General features: G+C 55.5%; 1 protein-coding gene across 1 annotated transcript; it reads right to left on the bottom strand.

Moving 5' to 3' along the window:
• Positions 1-2,416: 2,416 nt before the first annotated feature.
• On the bottom strand, positions 2,417-11,332 carry GAL3ST4 (galactose-3-O-sulfotransferase 4). Its single transcript, XM_081885726.1, has 4 exons — positions 11,077-11,332; positions 8,388-8,550; positions 7,875-8,196; positions 2,417-5,301 (listed from the first exon to the last, which is right to left on the bottom strand). Exons 2-4 carry the CDS (start codon positions 8,498-8,500, stop codon positions 4,483-4,485), a joined length of 1,254 nt encoding a protein of 417 aa, XP_081741852.1. The 5' UTR covers positions 8,501-8,550; positions 11,077-11,332; the 3' UTR covers positions 2,417-4,482.
• Between the last annotated feature and the right edge of the window lie 10,656 nt (positions 11,333-21,988).

Here is a 21,988-nt window from a genome sequence, read left to right as displayed (position 1 = left end):
GGCTGTGCGGCGCGGCGCGGCGGGGCGGAGCGAGCCAGGAAAGAAGGAAGGAGGAAGGGAGAGAATGAAAGAAAGAGGAAGGAGGAGGAGGGAGGGGGAGAGGGGATGCGCTCCCCTCCTCCTCCTCCTCGTTGGCTCTGTCGGCCCCTCCCCCACGGCAATGCTGCTCCCTCCGGGGACCCTCGGCCTCGGGGCTGGAGTCTCTGAGCAGGTGCCAGGGACTCCCCGGAGGCGGGCAGGCGAGCGCGGCCCCGGGTGGGACTGGCTTCCCGGGTGTCTCTGCAACATCCCCCCTTTTGCGACCGTAGCTCATTCCTGTCTTCTTCTGGTGCATTTTAATGGAGAGACGCATTTGGCCTCATCGTTGCATCCACGCAGGTATTAATAATTGCGTTCCTCTGCGGGTGATATGATCGTGAAGGTCAAAACAACGGCAATAAAGGAGATCTGGCATTCGCGATGGATTCCTAGCGGGCGGTTCCGCTTCCTACAGGCTCCTGGACCCCTTCTGCCCCCTGGAGGGTCATCTGCGGGGTGGCGGATGGGGCAGAATGCCAGAATATTTGCCGCACAAAAACTCCAGGATCTGATCGGGGAGTTGCAGGGGTCCCAGAGCGGCAACTTTCAGAGGCAGAGATCCTGGGGGTGCAATAGTGAACCTAGAGGCTCTACCTGCCTGGAGCAGCTTTCGCACTCATGGCCTGCTGGTTGGCTTCCCTCTGCCTGGTCACAGGATTCCTGATTCAAAGCATCCTGGTGGTCGCATCCAGGTGTTGTAGGGCTCTTCTCCTATTGCCCTAGTCCAATGGGGCTTCCTCAGGTGCCCTTATCCAGCCCTCACTCATGTGGGGTTGGCATTCTGGGGGTGACCCCCACCCAAATTGTGGGATGCTCTTCCCAGGGTGCTCCACCGGGCACCTTTCCAGGATCCACCGAAGACCTTTTGGATAGTCCCAGATCTTTGCAGGGAAACTGCATCTCTCCTACATTCAAGCACTGCTGCTCTCATGACCTGAGCTGTTCTGCATCTTAACGCTCTGCACCTTTCTAGGGTTGCTTACAGATTCATAGATGCACATTCACTTGTGAGGGAACGAAAATATATGAGTGTGCGGAGCAGCCACAAAAAGTCCAAGGAATGGACACTTTGTCACCCTCAATGAGAGGTCAAAGGGCTTCTGTGGATGTCTTCTAAAATCAGAATAAACTTATCCCTTATGATGAGGATAAAATATTTATGCCCCACCTTTTTATGTGCGTGTCTGTACCACACACACTTTTATTAACAACATACAATCTCAATGAGAACTGCATAGCACCAGCTGTTTCATTAAAAGCAGCCATTTATCCAAAGCCTGTTGGAACAAGGTCTTCACCTGCCAGCAGAAGGACAAGGAGGGAGCCAGTCTGGCTTCTCTAGGGAGGGAGTTCCAAAGTTGTCTGGCAGCAGCCGCCATGACAAAGCCACCTGCCAAGTCCCCACCAAGGGTGCCTTGAGGGTGGCAGGAGCAGGAAAAGGGTCTTCCTGGAAGATCTCAAAACCAGGGCAGGTTCCCATGGGGAATAGGGCCTTTGAGACAGCCTGCTCCTCAGCTGTGTAGGGCTATTTAGGTCAAAAGCAGCACTTTGACTTGTGCCTGGAAAAACTGTAGACCGGTGGCCATTGGGACTGTGGCAACCCACTAACCAGCCCTGGTCAGCAGTCTGGCTGCAGCAACTTGGGCCGGCTGACGTGTCTGAGGCAACTAAGGCAAGTGCAGCTGTGGCCCAGTCGGGCATCTCAAGGACCCGGCGCAGGTGCGCTCCTGATGCAATATATACAGTGCATGAGCTGCTGGGACAAAGCAATGGGAGCTCACCCCGTCATGTGGATTCGAACTGCAGACTTTCTGGACCTTCTGATTGGCAAGCCCAAGAGACGCAGTGGTTTAGACCAGTGCCAGCCTCGTTCCTCGGCCTGAAGTGAGATGAGCACCGCACCCCATAGTCCCATTTGTCTGGATTTAACTTTTGGAGCTTCTGCTGCTTTTACCACACACCTGTGTTTGCCCTGACATTTTGCCAATTCAGCAAAATTCCCCCCTGACACCATTTTTGCACCCAGAAACCAGGACCTGTCAGGAATGGGCAAGCCTAGCCATGATGCTCCCTGGGTGTCCTTGCCTTTCGGCCTCCCTCAAAGGGGGGTTGTACACCCCTTGGGCTCCTTGGAGTGGCCACCTGTCAGGGATGCCAGAGATGAGATTCCTGCATTGCAAAGGGTGGGGCTAGATGACCCTTGGGGTCCCTTCCAACTCTGATTCTAGGAATACAGATGGAGTAAGTAATAATCAACAAACAAACTCCAGGTCACTGCTGAGCAACTCCAGAAATGCAGGCAGGAAGGATGGAAAGAAGATGAAACGTGGAGCACACCAAGCGGCCAATAGCATTTCAATCTATTGAAAAAAGAACAAAAAGAAACAAAAAAGGATTTTCTCCCTTTAAAAAAAATGGTTAAGAGTAACATCCTTGAAAAAGAAAACAACAAACACCAAGCCCTAAACTGCCTTGTGGTGGGATCTGTGGATCCAGCCGTGTCATAAGTGCTGGGAGGAAGAGCCCAACAGCGCCCACTGCTGGTGGGAAGAAGCTCCACAGTCCCCAATCGAAACTGATCAATGGTGGCTTGGGTGGGGGAGGGGAGGTGGGGTTAGGGGTCTTCCTCTCCCTCCAGCCCAGCTAGCAGCTCTTTGTATGTGGCCTCCTTGGCTATAGAGAGAAGGGAGCAGCCTTGGCCAGCCTGGTGCCTTCCAGACATTTTGAACTATAGTTCCCATCATGGGAGCTGTAGTCCAACGTGTCTTGAGGTCACTGCCTGGATGAAGGCTGGGGCTGATGGCAGCTGGAGCCTAAAAGGCCAAAGGAATACCTGCTGATGTGCAGCCTCTCGCCTCCAAAGGATGTCTTGGGACTCCCTGAGGCCTGGGTGCCCAAGCACCCACAAAATCCCCCACAAAGGGGCTGGGCACCCACCAATTTTGGTGCCAGGGCCCTGCATGCTGCATGGCACCCATGGCCCTGGGAACCCATGATCATAGGGCCAAGTTGGCACTCCTGCCTTGGCTTATAGGACCAGGTGGGCATCTGACACCAGCCCCTTGGGGCATGCTGGGGCCCATGAACACTTTGGCTCCCAGGAACACACGCCCTCCCCCCACCCCACCTGCAGGACCAGCCTCAGCCCCCAGCCAAAGAGCACCCCCTCATGGCCAGAGCATGCCTGGCTCTGTCCTCTAACCAGCACCAATTTAAGCTGCTTCCCTCCACACACCCCACAAGTGTTTAAAGCCCTTCACGTGAGTTGCTTCAGTGCTCCCCACAACAGCAGCCCTACAAGGTGGGTGGGGCAGTACCATTAGTCTTCCATTGCAGGTTATGGATGGGGAGGGGGGAGAGAGAGAGCCCATCTCCTTCCCCATCATGAGTCTGCGGCCAAAGCAACAAAATGAACCTGGGACTTTGCGGCTCCCGTGTCAGCAGGCTGCCCCTGCAAAGAGTCACTCAGGCCCACTGTGGCTGAGTCCCAGGTCAAGAGGTGTGGGGCTCCCCCCCCCGATGCAGGACCCCACTTCCTTGTGCAAAGTCAGGCCTGGCTGAGGATGCCGAGCTGAGTCACACGGCAGGATCCAGCGGCTGCTCTTGAGTTGTGCCTGGAAAGACATTGTGGGTCCACTTTTCATTCCATCCTCACTGACAGGAAGGCCTCTTGAAGCTGATGACCCAGCAGGGGCCACATTTAACTATGGGCTGTAGTGGCATAGCATGTGGGGGTGCTACCGGGGCAACTGCCCCAGGTGCAAAATACTTGCCTTGCCCTGGGCGCTGGCAACCCATGCTATGCCACTGATGTAGTTACAGGTAGGGAGCTGTGTTGGTCTGCCGTAGTCGAAACAAAACAAAACAAAATAAATAAACAAAATAAAAAAACAATTCCTTCCAGTAGCACCTTAGAGACCAACTAAGTTAGTTATTGGTATGAGCTTTCGTATCTGAAGAAGTGTGCATGCACACGAAAGCTCATACCAATAACTAACTTAGTTGGTCTCTAAGGTACTACTGGAAGGAATTATTTTATTTTATTTCATTTATTTTATTTTTTGCCATTGATGGGCTGCATAAAGTCCCTCCTCTCCTTTGGTGGTTTCTGCGTAGAGGTCGGATGGGCATCTGCCACGGATGCTTTAGTGGTGATTCCTGTATTGCCAGGGTTGGACTGGATGACCCTTAGGGTCCCTTCCAACACTATAGTTCTACAAAGAAGCCCTTCCTTCCACCTGAATCTCCCAACATCCAGAGGGAGCTTCTTCTGGGAATCCCAGAAATGTGGGCAGAATGAGATTTTTCGTGGCAGCTCAGGTCCTCTGTGCCTTCAGCGCCCAGCCCATGCCAAGCCTGTTGGGCGCCAGTTGGCCTTTTTGCACCCCCTTCCGCTTGCCACTGCTACCTCACCCCGCCGGCTTGAGAGCCGTTGCCCTGGGGGGGCGGAGGAAACTGTTTGGCATCCAGAATGTCTTTGTACTGGAGCTCAGGAGTCACCATGCGCTGGCACAGCGCCTGCCATTCGGGGTCCAGGCTGGGCCTCAGGACATAGCCCAGGATGGGGGCCTGCCCAAACTGGAAGGGACGGATGCGCTCGTCCGCAATCTGCCCCGCCTCCAGAGGGCCCCCTCCCCGCAGGCACTGCTGCATCCGCTCTGCTCGCCGCTGCCGCAGGGCATCCACCTCCCGGGCCAGGCGTGCACGGCCAAAGCGCTCTGCACGCTCCCAGAAGCTGCGGTTGAAGTGAGTGTAGAGGTGCCAGTCCAGGTTGTTCCAGGCCTGGAGTCGGGCAGCCTCCACGGGCGCCAGTGGGCGGACGGACTCAGGGCTGCGGAAGTTGTGGCGGAAGGCCAGGATGTCCTCCTCTCCCCAGCAGAGGGCATCGCGCAGGAGCACCAGCGACTCGTCCATGTGCTCTGTCAGCAGGACCAGGTGGAAGGTGTGCTCCAGCGTGGCCAGGGCAGCCTGGATTGGGGCCAGGCCCGGGGCTGCTGGTGGGTCCAGGCCAAAGTCGAACCACAGCAGGTTGCGGGCGTAGTGGTTGCCCCTCTCGCTGGGGCGGTAGAAGCGCTGTGGCGAGGCCAGGAACTGGGGCAAGGTGCCAGCGCGGCGGAAGGCAGGGACAACGCTCCGGTAGTAAGAGAAGGCCGACTCGGCCAGGGAGACGGGGTGCCTCACGATGGAGAAGTAGAAGCTGTCCGGGGGCATGACTTTCTGGACCTGAGGAAGGAGAAGGAGACATGTTGGAGGGAGTATGTGGGGCAGCGTCTGGTCCTCCAAATCCCCCAGCCTCATGTGTGTCTGAGGCCCAATTTGCCCTTTTGGCAACAGACAGGCTCTCCGCACTTGCTCAGAGACACATGTCTGCAGTTCTATGAGTCTTTGAAATGTCCAGTTTTGCACTTGGGTAGAAAACCAAGCTGCATTTGCCAATACAGTATAGTGGTACCTCGGTTTACGAACTTAATCCGTTCCAGAAGTCCATTCTTAAACCAAAACAATTCTTAAACCGAGGTGTGCTTTCTCTAATGGGGCCTCCCGCCACCGGTGCCCTTCCACCATCCAGATTCCATTCTTAGACAGAGGTAAAGTTCTCAAACCAATACACTATTTCCAGTTTTGCAGAGTTTGTAAACCAAATTATTCTTAAACTGGACTGTTCTTAAACTGAGGTACCACTACAGTTGTACCTTGGTGTCGGAATCTCCACTCGACCGAGCTGATAAAGCTCGTCTTCTGGCTGAGTCCTTCAGAATCGCCCTCCGACGAATAATTAACGACCTGAGCCTTTGATGAGGCTTCCAGGCACATTCCGATTCAGCAGAGAATCAAAGCAGCACGCGGAAGTGATGAGATTTATGGCTACATCGTTATGCTTTATTTCTTACTACGCAGACAGGAAATAAATATACATCCTCTCTCTATGAGAGCAACTCTCTCTCTATGAGAGCAACTGAAACAAAGGAACAAAGGAACAGGAAACCAGTAATGTCACATCTGTCTCCCGTGAGACTTCCAACAGTCTGGAAGGTCTCTGGAATGTAAACAGAGTCCTGTGACTCTAAGCAGCTGCTCAGTGGCAAACAGAAACTAACACATGGATCCCGAACGCCTTGTAAGTTGAACGTTTTTGCTCATGAATGCTGCAAACCTGGAAGTGAGTGTTCTGGTTAGCAAACATTCTTTGGAACCTGAATGCCTGATGGGGCAGCTTCCTGCAGCCCTTCGGAAGCTGCACTTGGTTTCTGAATGTTTTGGAAGTAGAACAGACTTCTGGAAAGGATTCTGTTCGTACTTCCGAGGTATGACTGTGTATGTGAAAAGGATCTAGAAAAGAAATAAACCAAAGCTGTACCAGCAGAAGTCTGATCAAGGGAAGTCATAGTACTCCTGTATTCTGCCTTGGTGAGACCATGCCTGGAATACTGTGTCCAATTCTGGGCACCGCAATTTAAGAAGGATGTTGACAAGCTGGAAGGTGTGCAGAGGAGGGTGACCAAGATGACGAAGAGTCTGGGAACCAAGCCCTATGAGGAATGGTAGAGGGAGCTGAACAGGAAGAGCCATTCAACAGTGCAATGGACTCCCTTGGACGCTCGATTTCTGGTGAGGCAGCCTAGAAATGCCTTTATTTCTTTTGCTGCTGCATCACAGGGTCTGAAAGACTTTTAAAACTGCCATTGGAACAGCCCACTTCTAGGTGGATGTCAAGCCATTCCTCATTCAGTCCCCCAAATCTGAAACCCAAGTTTTCACTCTTGCACGGGGCTAAGGCTGGGAACCCTCTTCACCTGCACCTACTCATGGATAGCCACCAGTTTTCTGGGGAATCCTGCCTTGCAGGGGCTGGACTATCTGGCCCTGGGGGATCCAGCTGGATCAGAGCAATGGAAGCCCATCTAGTCCAGCCTCCTTTTCTTGCAGTGGCCAACCAGATGCCCATTATGGGAAAGCTGCAAGCCAGGTCTGAGCAGAAGAGTGGGATTCAGAAGCATGACTGCGTCTGACTGACTGTTGTTGTTTAGTCGTTTAGTCGTGTCCGACTCTTCGTGACCCCCTGGACCAGAGCACGCCAGGCCCTCCTGTCTTCCACTGCCTCCCGCATTTTGGTCAAACTCATGCTGGTAGCTTCGAGAACACTGTCACACCATCTTGTCCTCTGTCACCCCCTTCTCCTTGTGCCCTCCATCTTTCCTAACATCAGGGTCTTTTCCAGGGAGTCTTCTCTTCTCATGAGGTGGCCAAAGTATTGGAGCCTCAACTTCGACTGACTTGTAGCCATCAATAGCCCTTCTCCTCCTTTAAAGCTGCCCAAATTGGTGGCCACTGCTGCCTCCTGTGGGAGGGAGTTCCACAGTTTAACAAAGAAGGACTTGCCTTTCATCTGCCCCGAATCTCCCAACATTCACTCTCCTTAGATGCCCACAAGTTTGAGAGGGTGCATTACAGAGGCACAGAGGGTGCATTACAGACACCAGCCTCCACATCATCATCATCAAATGTTATTTGTATCTGCCCTCCCTGGCCAAAGCTGGGCTCAGAGCAGCTAACAATAAGTAAAAATAGCACAGTGTACATAAAACCACACAGTCAATTAATTAAAATACATTCCAAAATCAATTCAGAATCAAATTAATGTTAACCATTGGGCTAGAACTCTATGAGGATTACAGAAGGAGAGAAGGGATCAGGCCCTGTGGAAAGATGTCAAGTCCCGCAGGGCCCTAGCCTCTTGTGACAGAGTGTTCCACATGCCCCCACATGCCCCACTCTTTGAGCCCCACCAGTCTCACCTCTGGCAAGTTGAAGCGCATGTGGTGGCAGAGGATGTCGAAGGGGCGCCCTCCAGGATGCCACCCTTTGACCCGCCGTGCCTGGAAGAGGTTAGGGTAGCTGAACTGGTAGCGGGCGGGGAGGGCAAAGCGCAGACCCCGGGCGTCCCCAAAGCGGTGCAGGAGGTTGATGATGGTGCTGCTGCCCGTCTTGTGGCTCTTCAGGAAGACCAGGTGGCGTCTCGGCTGGCAGCGGTGTCCTGGCCGCCCCTCCGCCTCCTCCTGCTCCGCTTTGGGCAGAGGGGGAGCCCAGGGGGTCGGAGGCAGCTGGGACAAGGAAGCCCTGGAGGAGGAAGAGGAGATCAGAGAAGCCCTCACTGGCCAGCCTCAGGGTCACAGGGGTTGGGCTGGATGACCTCTGGGTCTCTCGTCTGACTTTCCAATTCTAGGATTCTATGGCATTGCCTTGAGTGGCCACCGGGGGCACTGCTGAGCATTGGGTGGTCCTGAAGGCAAGGAAGGTGGAACAGTTACCTCTTCTGAAAGGAGACCCCGAAGAGCTGGATGGTGAAGCCGATGGTCATGGAGACAGCCAGGGCGGCCCACAGCACCTGGAAGCGACAGCAGTGCCCATAGAGGACCCTCATGGTCCTCTGGGGGGCAGGGCGAGAGAGGGGCAGGCCAGGACGCCACAACCCTGCAGGGGAGGAGGAGGTTTGTAAATGGAAGAAAACAGACCCTCAAATCATGCCCCTCATTTGTCTCACGTTCATAGAACCGGAGAGCTGAAAGGGACCCCTGGGGGTCATCCAGCCCAGCCCTCTGCAATGCAGGAATCTCAGCTCAAGCAGGTGGTCTCTGCTTTAAAACAAAACCCAAGGAAGGAGAGTCCACCACCTTCTGAGGGAGCTTGTTCCTCTGCCAGTGCAGAAAGTTGGACTAGATGACCCTCGGGATCCCTTCCAACTCTATCATGCTACAAATCCATTGGTTCAGAGCAGTGGAAAAGAAGCTTGCTCCATCCCTCCCAGGCATGGGCAAGAACCTCTGCTCAGCCTCACCCACAGGGAGAGCTCGCCTGAGGACCATCCAGGGCTGCTGAAACTCCAGAGGGAAGCAAGAGGCAGATTCTGCGCTCAGTTCCTGGAGGTGCCTGGCCTGTGGGGGGCAGTCAGAGGATGGTCATGGGGCTCCTCCCCAGAGCTGCTTCTGGCCTTCCTCACCCCACACCCGTGTCACACTCCCCACAGTTGCATCCTGGAGCCCAGCACAGAAGAGGCAGCCACTTCTGGGGTGTGCAGGAGCAACACCTGGTCAGTGCCAACACTGGTCCTGGCCCTCCCCGCCCCACACCTGGCCTTCCCTCCCACTCTGCACACATCTCGGCCCAACCCAGCTGCTGCTGCGGTGTCTGGAAGGACGAGGAAGCAGCCAGGCTGTGCTTGCAGCAGGAAGGAAGCCCCCTCCCTCAACAGAACAAACGTCCCAGCCCCAGACAAACCAGGTAGCTGGGTAGGCTGGCATTCCACTGGGCAGGAGAGGCTCCACTGGGTCAGGGGCTCCGTGTCCCTGGGGAAGGACGCCTGGGAGAGCCTCCCAGCCCCTCAGCCACCCCATTACTGCTGCCGCCTCCTCTTTGGCGCTTGCCCTTTGCCTTCCGCCTGCCACTCCTCATTAAGGACTAGGAGGATTAGAAGGCCTGGAGCAGCCTGGCAGATGGCAGCAGCCCTGCGGAGGAGGCTTAGGCGGCACCAGGGGAGGAAGGGGCCTCTGTGGGTCGGGACTGGGACAGCCCAATGGGCCCTGCTGCTGCAAGGAAAGTGGGAGGGGATCACATCCTCCACCCTCCCCTCCCAAGGCTGCTCCTTGGTCCTTGTGGCACCCCAGAGAGGCAGGTCCAGGAGTGTCTTTGAGGGCCCTGGCATGGAAAGAATGGGCAGAGAAGCAGTTTCCTCCCTGGTGGGCAGCCAGCGAAGCCCCATGTGGGAAGATTCAGGGCAGACAAGAGAAAACCCTTCTTAGTTAAACTGGGGAACACCCTCCTGCAGGAGGAAACAATAGCCACCACCTGCCTGGCTTTGCAAGAGAGGGCTAGGGAGGGCTAGTAGCCAGGATGGTTTGGCCCAGATCCTGCTTGCAGGTTTCCTGAAAGGCTCTTCTGAGGTTCTTCTGAATGTCTTCCGTCCTTCCAGGGCCCCCCAAACCAGCCCTGTCTGGAGCAATTGTTTGCCCCCTGCCCCGGTCTCCAGTGGGGTAAAGGAGGGTCTGCTTGTGGGGAGACTGATAAAATGTCCAGGAGATCTAGAAACCAAGCAGAGTGAGGAAGGCTTGAGGGAGTTGGGGATGTTTAGCCTGGAGAAGAGGAGACTGAGAGGAGATACCAGATAGCCATCTTCAAATATCCCAAGGGCTGCCCCATGGAAGAGGCAGCAAGCTTGTTTTTCTCCTGCTCCGGAGGAGAGGACACAAACCAACGGATTCAAACGACAAGAAAGGAGATTCCGACTCAACATCCGACGGTAAGATCCCTCGGGAGGTTGCGGAATCGCCTTCTCGGGTCGTTTTTGAGCAGACGTCGATTGGCCCGCGTTCAGGGATGCCTTAGCGGTGACTCCTGTGCTGCCGGAGGTTAAGCTAGAAGACCCCTGGGGGTCCCGCCCAGGGCCACAGTTGTGTGACTCTGCGCTGTCGCCCCCTCGCCGTGCGCCTGCCCTCTCCCCCCGCAACCCCTCTCGGAGCGCCCCGGGGGCGAGGGCCGGCTTTCCCCACGTGGCTCCCTTGGCACCCGCAGCGGAGCAGCTGCCGGCCAGCTGTCCCGGGGACACACGCCCTGCCCGGGGGCCTGGCGCCCCGCCCTCCCGCTTCCACCAGTAACTCCGAGCGGCTTCTGGGCACGTGCAGAGCGCCTTCTCCCTCTCTGCGCTTTAAACTGCCCCCGCCCCTGGGTCTGGACCCAGCTGCGGAAGTCGGCTCTGCTCACCAGCCCCCCAGCCCCCCCCGCAGCTCCGGCTTCGCTTCTGCTGCCTCGGACTTTTCTTTCCGGTGGGGGGATCATCTGTCCATGCAGACTAGCTGAAAATGCATGAGAGGGCAACCATCCGGGAGGGGAGTTCTAACCACCGGAGATGCGGGGGGGGGGCTCCCTCCTTCCTCCGCCTTGCCCTCCCCTGCAATGAATCAGACCCATCTACCCCCTCCCGAGGCGCAGCTTCTCCCTCCTCACCTGGGAAGGGCAGTGTGTGTTTGGGGGTGTCGCTCAAAGCCGCCCCCCGCGGTTGCCCGGGCGCCTCAATTCCATCCTGGGGGGCTGGGGAGAAGAGAGCCCGATCCGAGCCTCTTCGGGGGAACCCCTCGTTCCGAGGGTGGGGGGCAGACTGGCGTAGCGGAGCTCCGCCACCTCTCTCCTTCCCTCCCTGCGTTGTCCTTCTCCTCTTTCTCCTCCCGAACTTTTTCCTTCCCTCCTTCTCTCCGCCCCCTTCTGCCTTCCCAACTTTTCTCTCCCCTCCCCCGCCGCCGCCCGCCGGCCGTCTTTTGTCTGCGCCGCCCCAGCCCCTCTCCGGCCCCTCTCCCCGGCCGGCGGCCGAATGGCGGGGGGAGACGGAGCTGTGCACGATTCTCCCCCGCCGCTTCGCAAAGAGCAGCGAAACGCCGCCGCCGTCCCGCGTCCCCTCCCCTTCCTTGGGCACGCTGCTCCCAGAGCCAGTCTCCTGCGGGTCCTCAGGGGGCAGGAAGCGCACTCTGCACATGCTCTGGAGTCTCTCTCTCTTTTGCTGGATTTCGGGGCGTGGGTGCTGCGGTGCGTGGGTTCGCTTTCTTCCCGGCTCAGTGCCTCCTCCTCCACCTTCAGCAACCCAGACGCCCCCTCCCTGACCCCCCACCCGGATATTTTAGGATTTTTAATCTCATGGTCATGGGTTCCAGCCCCACGCGGGGCCAAAAGATTCCTGGATTGCAGGGGGATGGGCAGGTGACCCTCGGGGTCCCTTCTATGGTTCTATCAGCTGCTCTTTGGGCCCTAAATGTTTGGAGGCTCCATGGCCTGCAGGGTGAGGGGTTCCTGCTGGGGCAAAAGTGTCCCCGCCCCAGAGGCAGAAGATTCCTGCATGGCGGAGGGGTCAGACTTGGGTACCCCTTCCAACACTACGATCCTGCAACTGTCTTTCTTTCCCCTCTATAGGGCCTGCTCTGGGGAGGGACACACAGAGGGGACCCACACCGAGGGAAGAGGCTGAGCTTCCGCCTTGCAACAGGAGGCCTCAAGCCCAACGCCCCCCCCCCCAGCATCTCATGTCAGGGTTAACACAGCAAGTCAGAAGAGCCTGCCGCTGCATCATGGCCGTGGCCCCTTGAGTCCAGCTGCCACCCAGGTGCCTCAGTGGGGGGTCCACAGGCAGGACCTGGGTGCAAGAGCAGCACCCTCCCCGTGGCCTCATAAACCCCGAGGAGCTGCTGTTGTCAGTCAGGGCAAGTGGGATGGACCCCAGGGGTCTGACTCCATCTCAGACTGGGGGGGGACCCTCTTGGCCTCCCCCCTCAGGCAGCTGGGCCTGAGCTCAGAGGCAAGGTCACCCCCACCCACTGCCTGCCCCAGGCCTCTCTTTTACCCCACCCCCTCTCGACCCCCCCTCTCTTGCACAAACAAACATCACCCCCAAAACAACCACCTGGCAAGCAAAGGCTGGCTATCAGCTGTGGAGATGGCCTGCTTGCCTCAACACCCCCCCACCACTCACTCACCCCCCCACCAATGTGCAGGGCTCATCTGTCTCCCCCCCCCCCAGCACCTCCAGAGGTGGGACTCTGGCTCCCTGCCCTTGCAGGCTCTTTCGCAACCTCTCTGGCTCCTTCCTAGGAGCTGGCTGCCTCCATCCCCACTCTCTCTCACACAGGCACACCCAACAGTTTGGCCTAGGAAGGAGGGGAGGGGAGCCAGCCCCCCCACTCCCACCCCTAGGGATGGTCTGTCATGGCGCAAAGCAGATGTGGCCAGTGGGGAGGGGCAGCTGCTCTCCAGAGCCCTTTCGCAGAAATGATAAAGGTAAGAAGAGCCCTCCTGAATCAGCCCAGGGTCATCTGGCCAGAGCCCAGGAGTGGTGGGAGGCACCAGCTGGGGAGCCCCCAGGGGAAGAAAGCACAGAACTAGAGGACTGGTGGTGGGACAACGATGAGAGGTCAGAGGGAGAAGAGGGGGCAGCCTGGGAGGAAGAGGTGTCAACTGCTGGAGAGGCAACAGGGTTCAGCGAGCAGGAAGAGGCTGGAGCAGAGAGCAGCTCAGATTCTGAGGCCGAAGCAGAGGCTGGAGGGGAGGGAGGCTGCTGAAGAAGGCAGAGTGTCTCCTCCTGCTGCTGCAACCACCCCCCTCCCCTGCTGGTCTCCCAGAGCCAGAAGAGCTATGAAGAGGGTGGAGCAGAGACAGACAGGGTGAAAAAGTTTCCAATTGCTTGGGAAGGACTCGGGGAGGAGGAGACCACCTCATTGGGGGGAAGAGTTGCTGTGCTCACTAGGCCTGGCCTCCTCTTGGAATAAAAAGGGTTAACCTTGCTGACACTGTGAGTTATTGCTGACCTGCTCCTGACCCCCGCCCTGACCCCCAGCATCCTGACCTCACAGTGGTTGAATAGTTGCCTGCTGTGGGAAACCAGCAAGCGGAGTCCGAGCAGAAGAAGAACTCGCCCCTCCTGGGGTGTCCAGCAACTGGGGTTCAGAAAGATGGCTGCCTCCCAGCATGGCCAGAGCCGTATTTCCTCCCCATAAATTTGTAGAATCATCTTTTAGAGTCATCCAAGTTGGTGGCCATCACTGCCTCCTATGGGAGGGAGTGCCGTATGTGCTGCATGAAAAAGCATCTCCTTTTAGGTGTCCTGAATCTTCCAAAATTCAGGTTCATTGGATGTCCAAGAGGATCATAGAATTGTAGAAGTGGAAGGAACCATGGCGGTCATCTAGTCCAACCCCCTGCAATGCAGGAATTTTGCCCGACTTGAGGATTGAACCTGTGACCTTGGAATTAAGAGTCTCCTGCTCTACCAAGTGAGCTATCCAGGATGCAACCAAAAGGCTCAGGGGGTGGAGCAATTCCCCTATGAAGAAAGGTGGGCTGTTAGAATCATAGAATGTAATGCAGGAATCCAGAGAGTTTAGAGAAAAGGCTGGTAAGAAGCAACACAATAGAAGAAGTTGTGCATGGCTTGAGGAATGTGGGTGGGGAGACATTTTTCTCCCCCTGCTCCTAATCACAGTGGGCTCACCCAATGAGTATGTACATCTAAAACTCTGGTCTGTTGCCTTGGGATGCAGCCACGACCGCTGCCAACTTGGGGGGCTCCATCATGTGGGGATGAGGGGCATGGTGTCCTCCGTGTGTATCTGCTCCTCCCTCTGAACCAGGGGAGGCTGTGCAGGCCTTGAGTCAATGCCCAGAGGCCATGACGGGCTGGAGTGGAGTCTGGAGCCAGGAGGTGGTTCTCGTGTCCAAGGGATGGCCTGTTGTGGGAGAGGCTGTGCCCCTGCTGCAAAGGAACAAGTCCCTGATTGAAATTTGTGGCTGGAGGTTCATGGAAGTGTAGCCTTGGAAGGGACCCCAGGGGTCATCTAGCACAACCACCTGCCATGCCAAATCTCAACTGACAGATGGCCATGACAGAGGGTTGAGTGCTGATGCCCAGGTATGAGACTGGCACACTACTCATGGTCTTTCCTGGGTGCAGACAGTTTGGCCCTGCCCACCCCATGCCTTAATGCAGCAGTTCCCAAAGTGGGTGGCAGAGCCCCCTGGGGGATTCCCTAGTGAGGTGGGAGTGTATAGGACCATCAGGCTTTGCCAAAGGTGATATCCCTCAACCAAGTTCACCCATTTGGCCGACTTATGGTAATTAAACTAGCTTTAACTGGGTTTTGAAGAAATGTGCAATTAATCATTTCTGTTCCAAATTTGACTGTGTTGTTATCTTCCTGAGCAGCTTGTGCAAACCGCACTTCTGAATAATACTTTTTATAGGGTAGGGAGGCAGCACAGAGGGTGAGTTTATGGAACTAAGCCGGGAGCAGCCCAAGGAAGTCTGGGGCCTGCTGCTGTAATGTCCTCCTGCTGAGACCACGGCAACACGCTCTTCGTGAATCCGACGCCTGGTTGGCTGCTGTGAGAACAGGACCCTGGAGCAGACGGGTCATTGGCCTGATCCAGCCTCAGGCTGTTCTCATGTTCTGATGAAGTTGCCCTGGAAGCTGCAGCTGTTGCAAAACCCCCAAGCGCTGTGAGGTGCTGGTGAGGCATGTGCAAATCCCTGAATGGCCAGGGAACCCTCAGTGCTTTAAAGAGGACATCTCCCGGCCTCCACCACGGGTGGGGGTGGGGTGTGGGAGAGAGAGACAAGACCCACGTTCTCCTTCTTGGAGGCTCCATGATGACGGATTCTTCGCATTGCAGGGGGTTGGACTACATGACGCTTGGGGGTCCCTCCTTGGTGATGCGTGTTGTCACCATCGTTTGGGCATGAAAGAAAGGAGATTTTGACTAAACATCTGGAAGAACCTTCTGATAGCATGAGCTGTTCAACAATGGAAAGGTCTCCCTCAGAAGGCGGTGGACTCTCCTTCCTTGGAGGTTTTTAAGCAGAGACTGGATGGCCCTCTGCCTTGGATACTGTAGTGAAGATCCTTGAATTGCAGGGGTTGGACTAGATGACTCTTGGGGGTCCCTTCCAACTCTACAATTCGATGACTCTATAGAAGCATTCCTGTTCACCCAGGTCTGTATTCTGAGGTGAGGACAGAAGAATTGCTGCACAGAAAATGTGTTTCCTTTTCCTTTTTTGTATTTTTCAAATTATGTTGTAAGGCTGCTCTGCATTCTTTTGGGAGGAGGAGCAGGTTGGGTATTGTAGAATCACAGAATTGTAAACTTGGAAGTTTACAATCAATGTGCAGAGCAGCTGTAGCCTGACACCTCCCAGATGCAATCCTGGCTGGAAAAGGATCTGGGGCCATCATCTGTTGATGATGGGAGCGAGGAGACACGGGTGTCTCACCTGCTGAGTCACGGTTCCTCCTGACCCCAAAGGACCTTTCCTGGCAGGCACCCACTCTGGACGCCAGGTGTCCTGGACGGAGCCCAGTCTGTACCTTTCCATTCCCTGAGCAGGGAGCCTGGCGCCAAAGGGACAGAGGGACCTTCCAGGCCAAGTCCCCACAAAAAAGCGCCAGCCCCCATTTTCCACGGCAGCCCAGAGAGAGAGGGGCTTCCACCTCCCCCAGCCAGTTTAAAAGAAAAAGGGAAGGGTTGTATCTCAGTGGCGGAGCACTTCTTTTGCAAAATGGTCCCAGCTCAAACCAGGTAAGCTCTGGGGTTGGGGCAGGCGGGGGGCAAGGAGGAGCCCCTGCAGACCTAAGGATGCTAGTGGTGTTGTCATGAAGTGGGTGCCTACAGAGGAATGGTGGGAGGAACCAGGTGGGGAGTCCCCAAGGGAAGAAGCCGCAGAGCCTGGAAAGGGGTGGTGAGACAACGATGCGGGTCAGAGGGAGAAGAGGGAAAGGACGGGGGTGAGGAGGTATCAGAAGCTGAAGGAGTAACAGGGTTTAGTGAGCAGGAAGAGTCTGTGGCAGAAAGAAGTCCAGAATGAGAGGCAGAAACAGAAGCAGGAGAGGAGGAAGACAAAGGCCAAGAGGCAGAGATGAGTGGGGCTGGTGAAGACTCACAGGTGCCTCCCCCTCCTGTGTGGGGCAGTTCCTGTCCAGTTGCTTTCCCTGAACCAGAAGAGGCATTAAGAGGGTAGAGCCAAGACAAGCGAGACCGAGGAGCCTCAGATTGCTTGGGAAGGACCACGGGGGGAGGAGACTGAGGCAACGGGGGAAAGACCTTCAGTCCTTGCAACTGCCTCATGGGGCAAGAGCTACCAGGAAGAGTTGACATGCTCCCTAGCCTGGCCTTCTGAGATGTTCTCTTTCTTTGACTAAAGAGAGTTAACTGCACTGACTGACCTGCTCCTGACACTTGCCCTGACTGCCGCTGTCGTGCAAGGGCGGGGGGGTTGGTGCAGTTGGGGGCCAGGGCAACTTGCCACCCTCCCTCACGTCTCACCCGATGGCCAGCTGTGGCCTCACATGCCCTGTGGTCCAAGCACAGTGGGCAGCAAAAGAGGACAGGGATGTGACTGGATGACCACCCCATCTTCAGTTCTCCTCCCTCTCTCCCAACACTGAAAGCTGAATGCTGGAAAATTCAGGAAAGGTAAAAGGACGGCCTTCCTTATGCAGTGCAAACTGTGGAACTTCCTCCCACAGGAGGCAGCCATGGCCACCAACCTGGATGACTTTAATGGTGGAAGAGAGGGCCCTCAGTGGCTCTGCTGGGCGGGCTCTGATCGGCAGCCGTGCTTCTGAATCCCAGTTGCCAGTGACCCCAGGAGGGGGGAGCTGCTCTCGTGCTCAATCCTGTTTGGGGGGCATCTGGTTGGCCGCTGTGAGAAGAGGATGCTGGGCTAGATGGGCCCCCTGTGGCCTGATCCAGCGGGCTCTTCTTACAGGGCTCATGGTCAGCTGTGATTCCTGCGTTGCAGAGGGTTCGACTGGATGACCTTTGGGGGACCCTACCAACTTTATGTTTCTATGATTGTTAGAATCACTGAATCGTAAAGTTGGAAGGGATCCACAAGGGTCATCTAGTCCAACCCGCTTCAATGCAGGAATCTCGGCGAAAGCACCCATGACAGATGGGCATCCAACCTCTGCTTACAAACCTGCAAGGAAGGAGAGTCCACAACCTCTCATGTGAGCCCATTCCACTCTCAAACAGCTCTTATTGTCAGAAAGTTCTTCCTGACACTGAATCTGAATCTCCTTTCTTGAAGCCTTGGGTTCGAGCCCTGCCCTCCAGAGCAGGAGAAAGCAACCTTGTTCCCTCTTCCATGAGATAGCCCTTGAGACATTTGAAGATGGCTATCCTATTGCCTCTCATACTCCGCTCCTTCCACCGTTCCTCAACAGGCTTGGTTTCTTCTGCTCTCCAGGGTAAGGGGAGAGTCCCAGCGCCTGGCTTGTCTGCCTCAGGTGCCCAGCGGTGTTTGGTTGACCCGGAGGGGTCAAGACTTGGCTGCGTGGGGGAAGGGGGAAGCAGGTGGCTGCCCCAGGGCGAGTGGGGGCCTGTCGAAGCCGCCCAGACCCCCGCCCGCCACCCCAGTCAGCAATTTTGCAGGCAGCTGACGAGGCATCCGAGAGAGAGAGACAGAGACGCAGAGGGAGAAACAGGCCCCGGCAGGTTCACCGTCTGGCCCCGGCGGGAGGCAAGAGGGGCGGGAGGGGCACCGGTTGCTTGCCTGCCCCTCTCTGGGGGTGGGCGCCGCTCCTCCCCTTGCAGCTCCTCTTCTCCCCTGCCCCATCCCAGGCTCAGGGCCGCCTCCCGCTCCGCTGGCACCGAGACACAGGCTCCTTTGTCCGCCTTTGTCCTGGGAACGGGATCCGGGCGGGAGGGAGGCCGTGCCGCTCATTCATCCGCTCTCTCTGTGTGTGTGTGTGTGGTTCCGCTCCATATAGAGTTGGAAGGGGACCCCAAGGGTCATCTAGCCCGAGCCCCTGCAAGGCAGGAATAGCAGCCAAAGTCTCCCTGGCAGGGGCAAGCTCCAGTGACGGAGAGCGCCAGCCTTCGAAGGAGTCCCGGGAAGGGCCTCCTCCTCCTGCCCGCCTTGGGCTCAGCCTCCCGAGACTTGATTTAATCCTTTTCCCGGCAGGGCGTCGGATGGCGAGTCTCTTTCCGATTGTCCTCTTCTAATCCCTCAAAGGGATTATAGCGCCGAGGGGTTTGTCTGCTGTGGGGCGGGGCGGGGGAGCAGGAGAGGAAGATCAGGGCACAGATGGCTCCAGACAGGCCTTCTAAGAACATAAGGACATTAGAAGAGCCTGGCCGCTGGATCCGGCCAAAGACCCATTTGCCCAGCATCCTCTTCCTTCCACTCCTGCGGCTTCCAGGAACTGGAATCTGGAAGCAGAGCCGAGCCATGGCCTAGCAGCCCTCCTGAGGCCCTTCCTTCTGCATGGATGTGTCCAGTCCTCCTGAGGGAGGGAGTTCCACAGTCTAACTCTGTGCTTCATGAAGAAGTCCTGCCTCTTTCAACCTTCAGCTTCACTGGATGCCCACAAGGAAAACTTCGCCCTCTTTCTCTGTGCCAGGCATCATTTCACTACCTTCTATTGTGTTGCCTCTTATTCTTTTCTCTAAACTAAAAAGTCCCAGACGCTGCCACCTTCCTTTTCAGGGAAGTCCCGTCATTCCCCACGACCCTTTCAGTGGCCCTTTCCTGAAACTTTCCCGGCTCCAAAATATCATTCTTGTGGCCAGGGGACCAGAACTGCACACTGCATTCCGTTGTAGAACAGCCTCGTGATCTCGGCAGCTTGATTTTCAGTTCTTTTCCTACGAGCTCAGTCTCCTCTGCTCTCCGGGGTTTGGGGTGGAGCCTTTTCCCACCGGGAAATGCCAGCGGTGGTTGAACTGGGGCTTTCCTCCCGGAAAGTGGGTGCTCTGCCACAGTGGGTGGTGAGGTCCTTCCCCAAATGGAAGAGGAGCCTCCGCAAGGAAGACCTCACAGTCCTTTCCTCGGTGCTGCATGTGGGGGACCAGCCTCTCCGCAGGGGGTGTATCTGCTGACTTGCTTCACAAAATGGCGCTGGTGAACACAACTAATAAAAGAGCTCCAAGTTGAAGCACAGCAGCATTTCTAAACATTTGTCTAACAAGAATGTTTTTAGCAGGCGCTGGAAAATATTAATATTAATATTAATAATAATAATATCATACAGTGGTTCCGCTCCTTCCTCCTGGGCCGTGATCAGAAAGTGGTGGTGGCTCTCACTTGTGGGGTGCCTCAGGGTTCTGTCCTCTCCCCCATGCTTTTCAACATTTACATGCAGCCACTGGGAGAGATCATCAGGGGGTTTGGGCTGGGTGTTCATCAGTATGCAGATGATACCCAGCTCTACCTCTCTTTTAAATCAGAACCAGTGAAGGCGGTGAAGGTCCTGTGTGAGTGTCTGGAAGCGGTTGGAGGATGGATGGCGGCTAACAGATTGAGGTTGAATCCTGACAAGACAGAAGTACTGTTTTGGGGGGGACAGGAGGCAGGCAGGTGTGGAGGATTCCCTGGTCCTGAATGGGGTAACAGTGCCCCTGAAGGACCAGGTGCGCAGCCTGGGAGTCATTTTGGACTCACAGCTGTCCATGGAGGCACAGGTCAAATCTATATCCAGGGCAGCTGTTTACCAGCTCCATCTGGTACGTAGGCTGAGACCCTATCTGCCTGCGGACTGTCTTGCCAGAGTGGTGCATGCTCTGGTTATCTCCCGCTTGGACTACTGCAATGCGCTCTACGTGGGGCTACCTTTGAAGGTGACCCGGAAACTACAACTAATCCAGAATGCAGCAGCTAGACTGGTGACTGGGAGCGGCTGCCGAGACCATATAACACCGGTCTTGAAAGACCTACATTGGTTCCCAGTACGTTTCCGAGCACAATTCAAAGTGTTGGTGCTGACCTTTAAAGCCCTAAACGGCCTCAGTCCAGTATATCTGAAGGAGCGTCTCCTCCCCCATCGTTCTGCCCAGACACTGAGGTCCAGTTCCCAGGGCCTTCTGGCGGTTCCCCCACTGCGAGAGGCCAAGTTACAGGGAACCAGGCAAAGGGCCTTCTCGGTAGTGGCGCCCGCCTTGTGGAACGCCCTCCCATCAGATGTCAAAGCGATAAACATCTACCTGACATTCAGAAGACATCTGAAGGCAGCCCTGTTCAGGGAAGTTTTTAATATGTGACATTTTAGTGTATCTTTCATCTTTGTTGGAAGCCGCCCAGAGTGGGGGTTACAAATAATAAATTATTATTATTATTATTATTATTATTATTATTATTATTATTATTATTACTATTATTATTATTATTATTATTATTATTATTATTATTATTATCCCAGCTGGTTGGGTTTCCCCAGCCACTCTGGGTGGCTCCTAACAGAATATCAAACAGAATAAAACTTCAAACATAAAAAAAACTTCCCTAAACAGGGCTGCCTTCAGATGTCTTCTAAAAGCCAGGTAGTTGTTTATTTCCTTGACATCTGGTGGGAGGGAGTTCCACAGGGCAGGTGTCACCACCAAGAAGGCCCTCTGCCAGAGCAAAGGCGCCTGCTCTCTCTCAATTGGCAGGGAGTTCCAAAGTGCAGGTGCTGCCACACTAAACAATCCAATGCTTTCAACTGTGGAGTGGGGATTGTTGTGTGGCACCAGCAAGAGTAGGTAGGGCTGGACGCAGTGCGTCTCCCAGCTGCTCTGTGCAGAGTTTGCTCCTCTTCTCCCTGGCTGGGTCTTCCTGCCCTCAAATCCACCGGATGGAGAGCTCACCCCACCTTCTCTCCCCCCTCCCAGAATACTCTAATTTTGATGCTTCAGCTCATGGCCACCAGGAATAGCAGTGGCTGGCCTGGGAAGGCCACAGGAAACCAGCGGGAGGAAATTCTGCTTTGAGCAGCATTTGTCCCAGGCAGAAGCACCCAGCTGGGCTCAGCCTTTGGAAACAGTTTGCCGCAAAGCCATCGCTAAGGAGACTGTGGCTTGGAGTGCTCTGAATAGCCATAAAGAAAACAAAACACGTAGCGAAGACTTCCAAGCAGAGCCCAATGTGGATGTCCCCCCACCCCACTTGGAAATGTCCTGGCAATGCTTCGCAGGGATGCCTCAGACTCCTGGCCACTTCGAAGCTGCAAATTGCTTTGAATAAAATAAGGAAGGGACATTTTCTTTGAAATCGTGGGTCAGTTTCTGTCTGAGTAGGAGTGTGCAAGTTTTCAAGAGCCCACACAGCTTAAGATGAAGAGCTCTGTATAGGTCTTTAAGAGTATGGTTTCTGATTTGATTTCATTTTGATGTAAGCTAGGACCCATCACTCCACATTGTTGTGAGTTCTTGGGGGGTGGAGATGGGGGTGTCAGTCTGCATGGCGTTCTGATTCCTGTGGTTCTTGAAAAGAGGAGACTGAGAGGAGAGATTATAGCCCTCTTCAGATATCTCAAGGCCTGTTGCATGAAGGAGGGAGCAAGCTTCTTTTTTCCTGCTCTGGAGGGTAGGAGCCAAACCAATGGATTTGGGTTACAAGAAA

The sequence above is a fragment of the Podarcis melisellensis genome (genome assembly GCF_964234715.1).
Source record: "Podarcis melisellensis genome assembly, chromosome: 13".
In the NCBI taxonomy this organism is placed as follows: Eukaryota; Metazoa; Chordata; class Lepidosauria; order Squamata; family Lacertidae; genus Podarcis; species Podarcis melisellensis.
Note: the sequence above shows the minus strand (reverse complement) of the source record. Positions and strands in the feature narration are given on the sequence as shown.

Coding starts and splice junctions, on each gene's coding strand:
- GAL3ST4 (XM_081885726.1), bottom strand. CDS start 8,500: ATGAGGGTCCTCTATGGGCACTGCTGTCGCTTCCAGGTGCTGTGGGCC. Junction 8,197..8,387: donor GGGGTCTCCTTTCAGAAGAG/GTAACTGTTCCA, acceptor TTCCTCCTCCAG/GGCTTCCTTGTCCCAGCTGC. Junction 5,302..7,874: donor TGCGCTTCAACTTGCCAGAG/GTGAGACTGGTG, acceptor CTCCTTCCTCAG/GTCCAGAAAGTCATGCCCCC.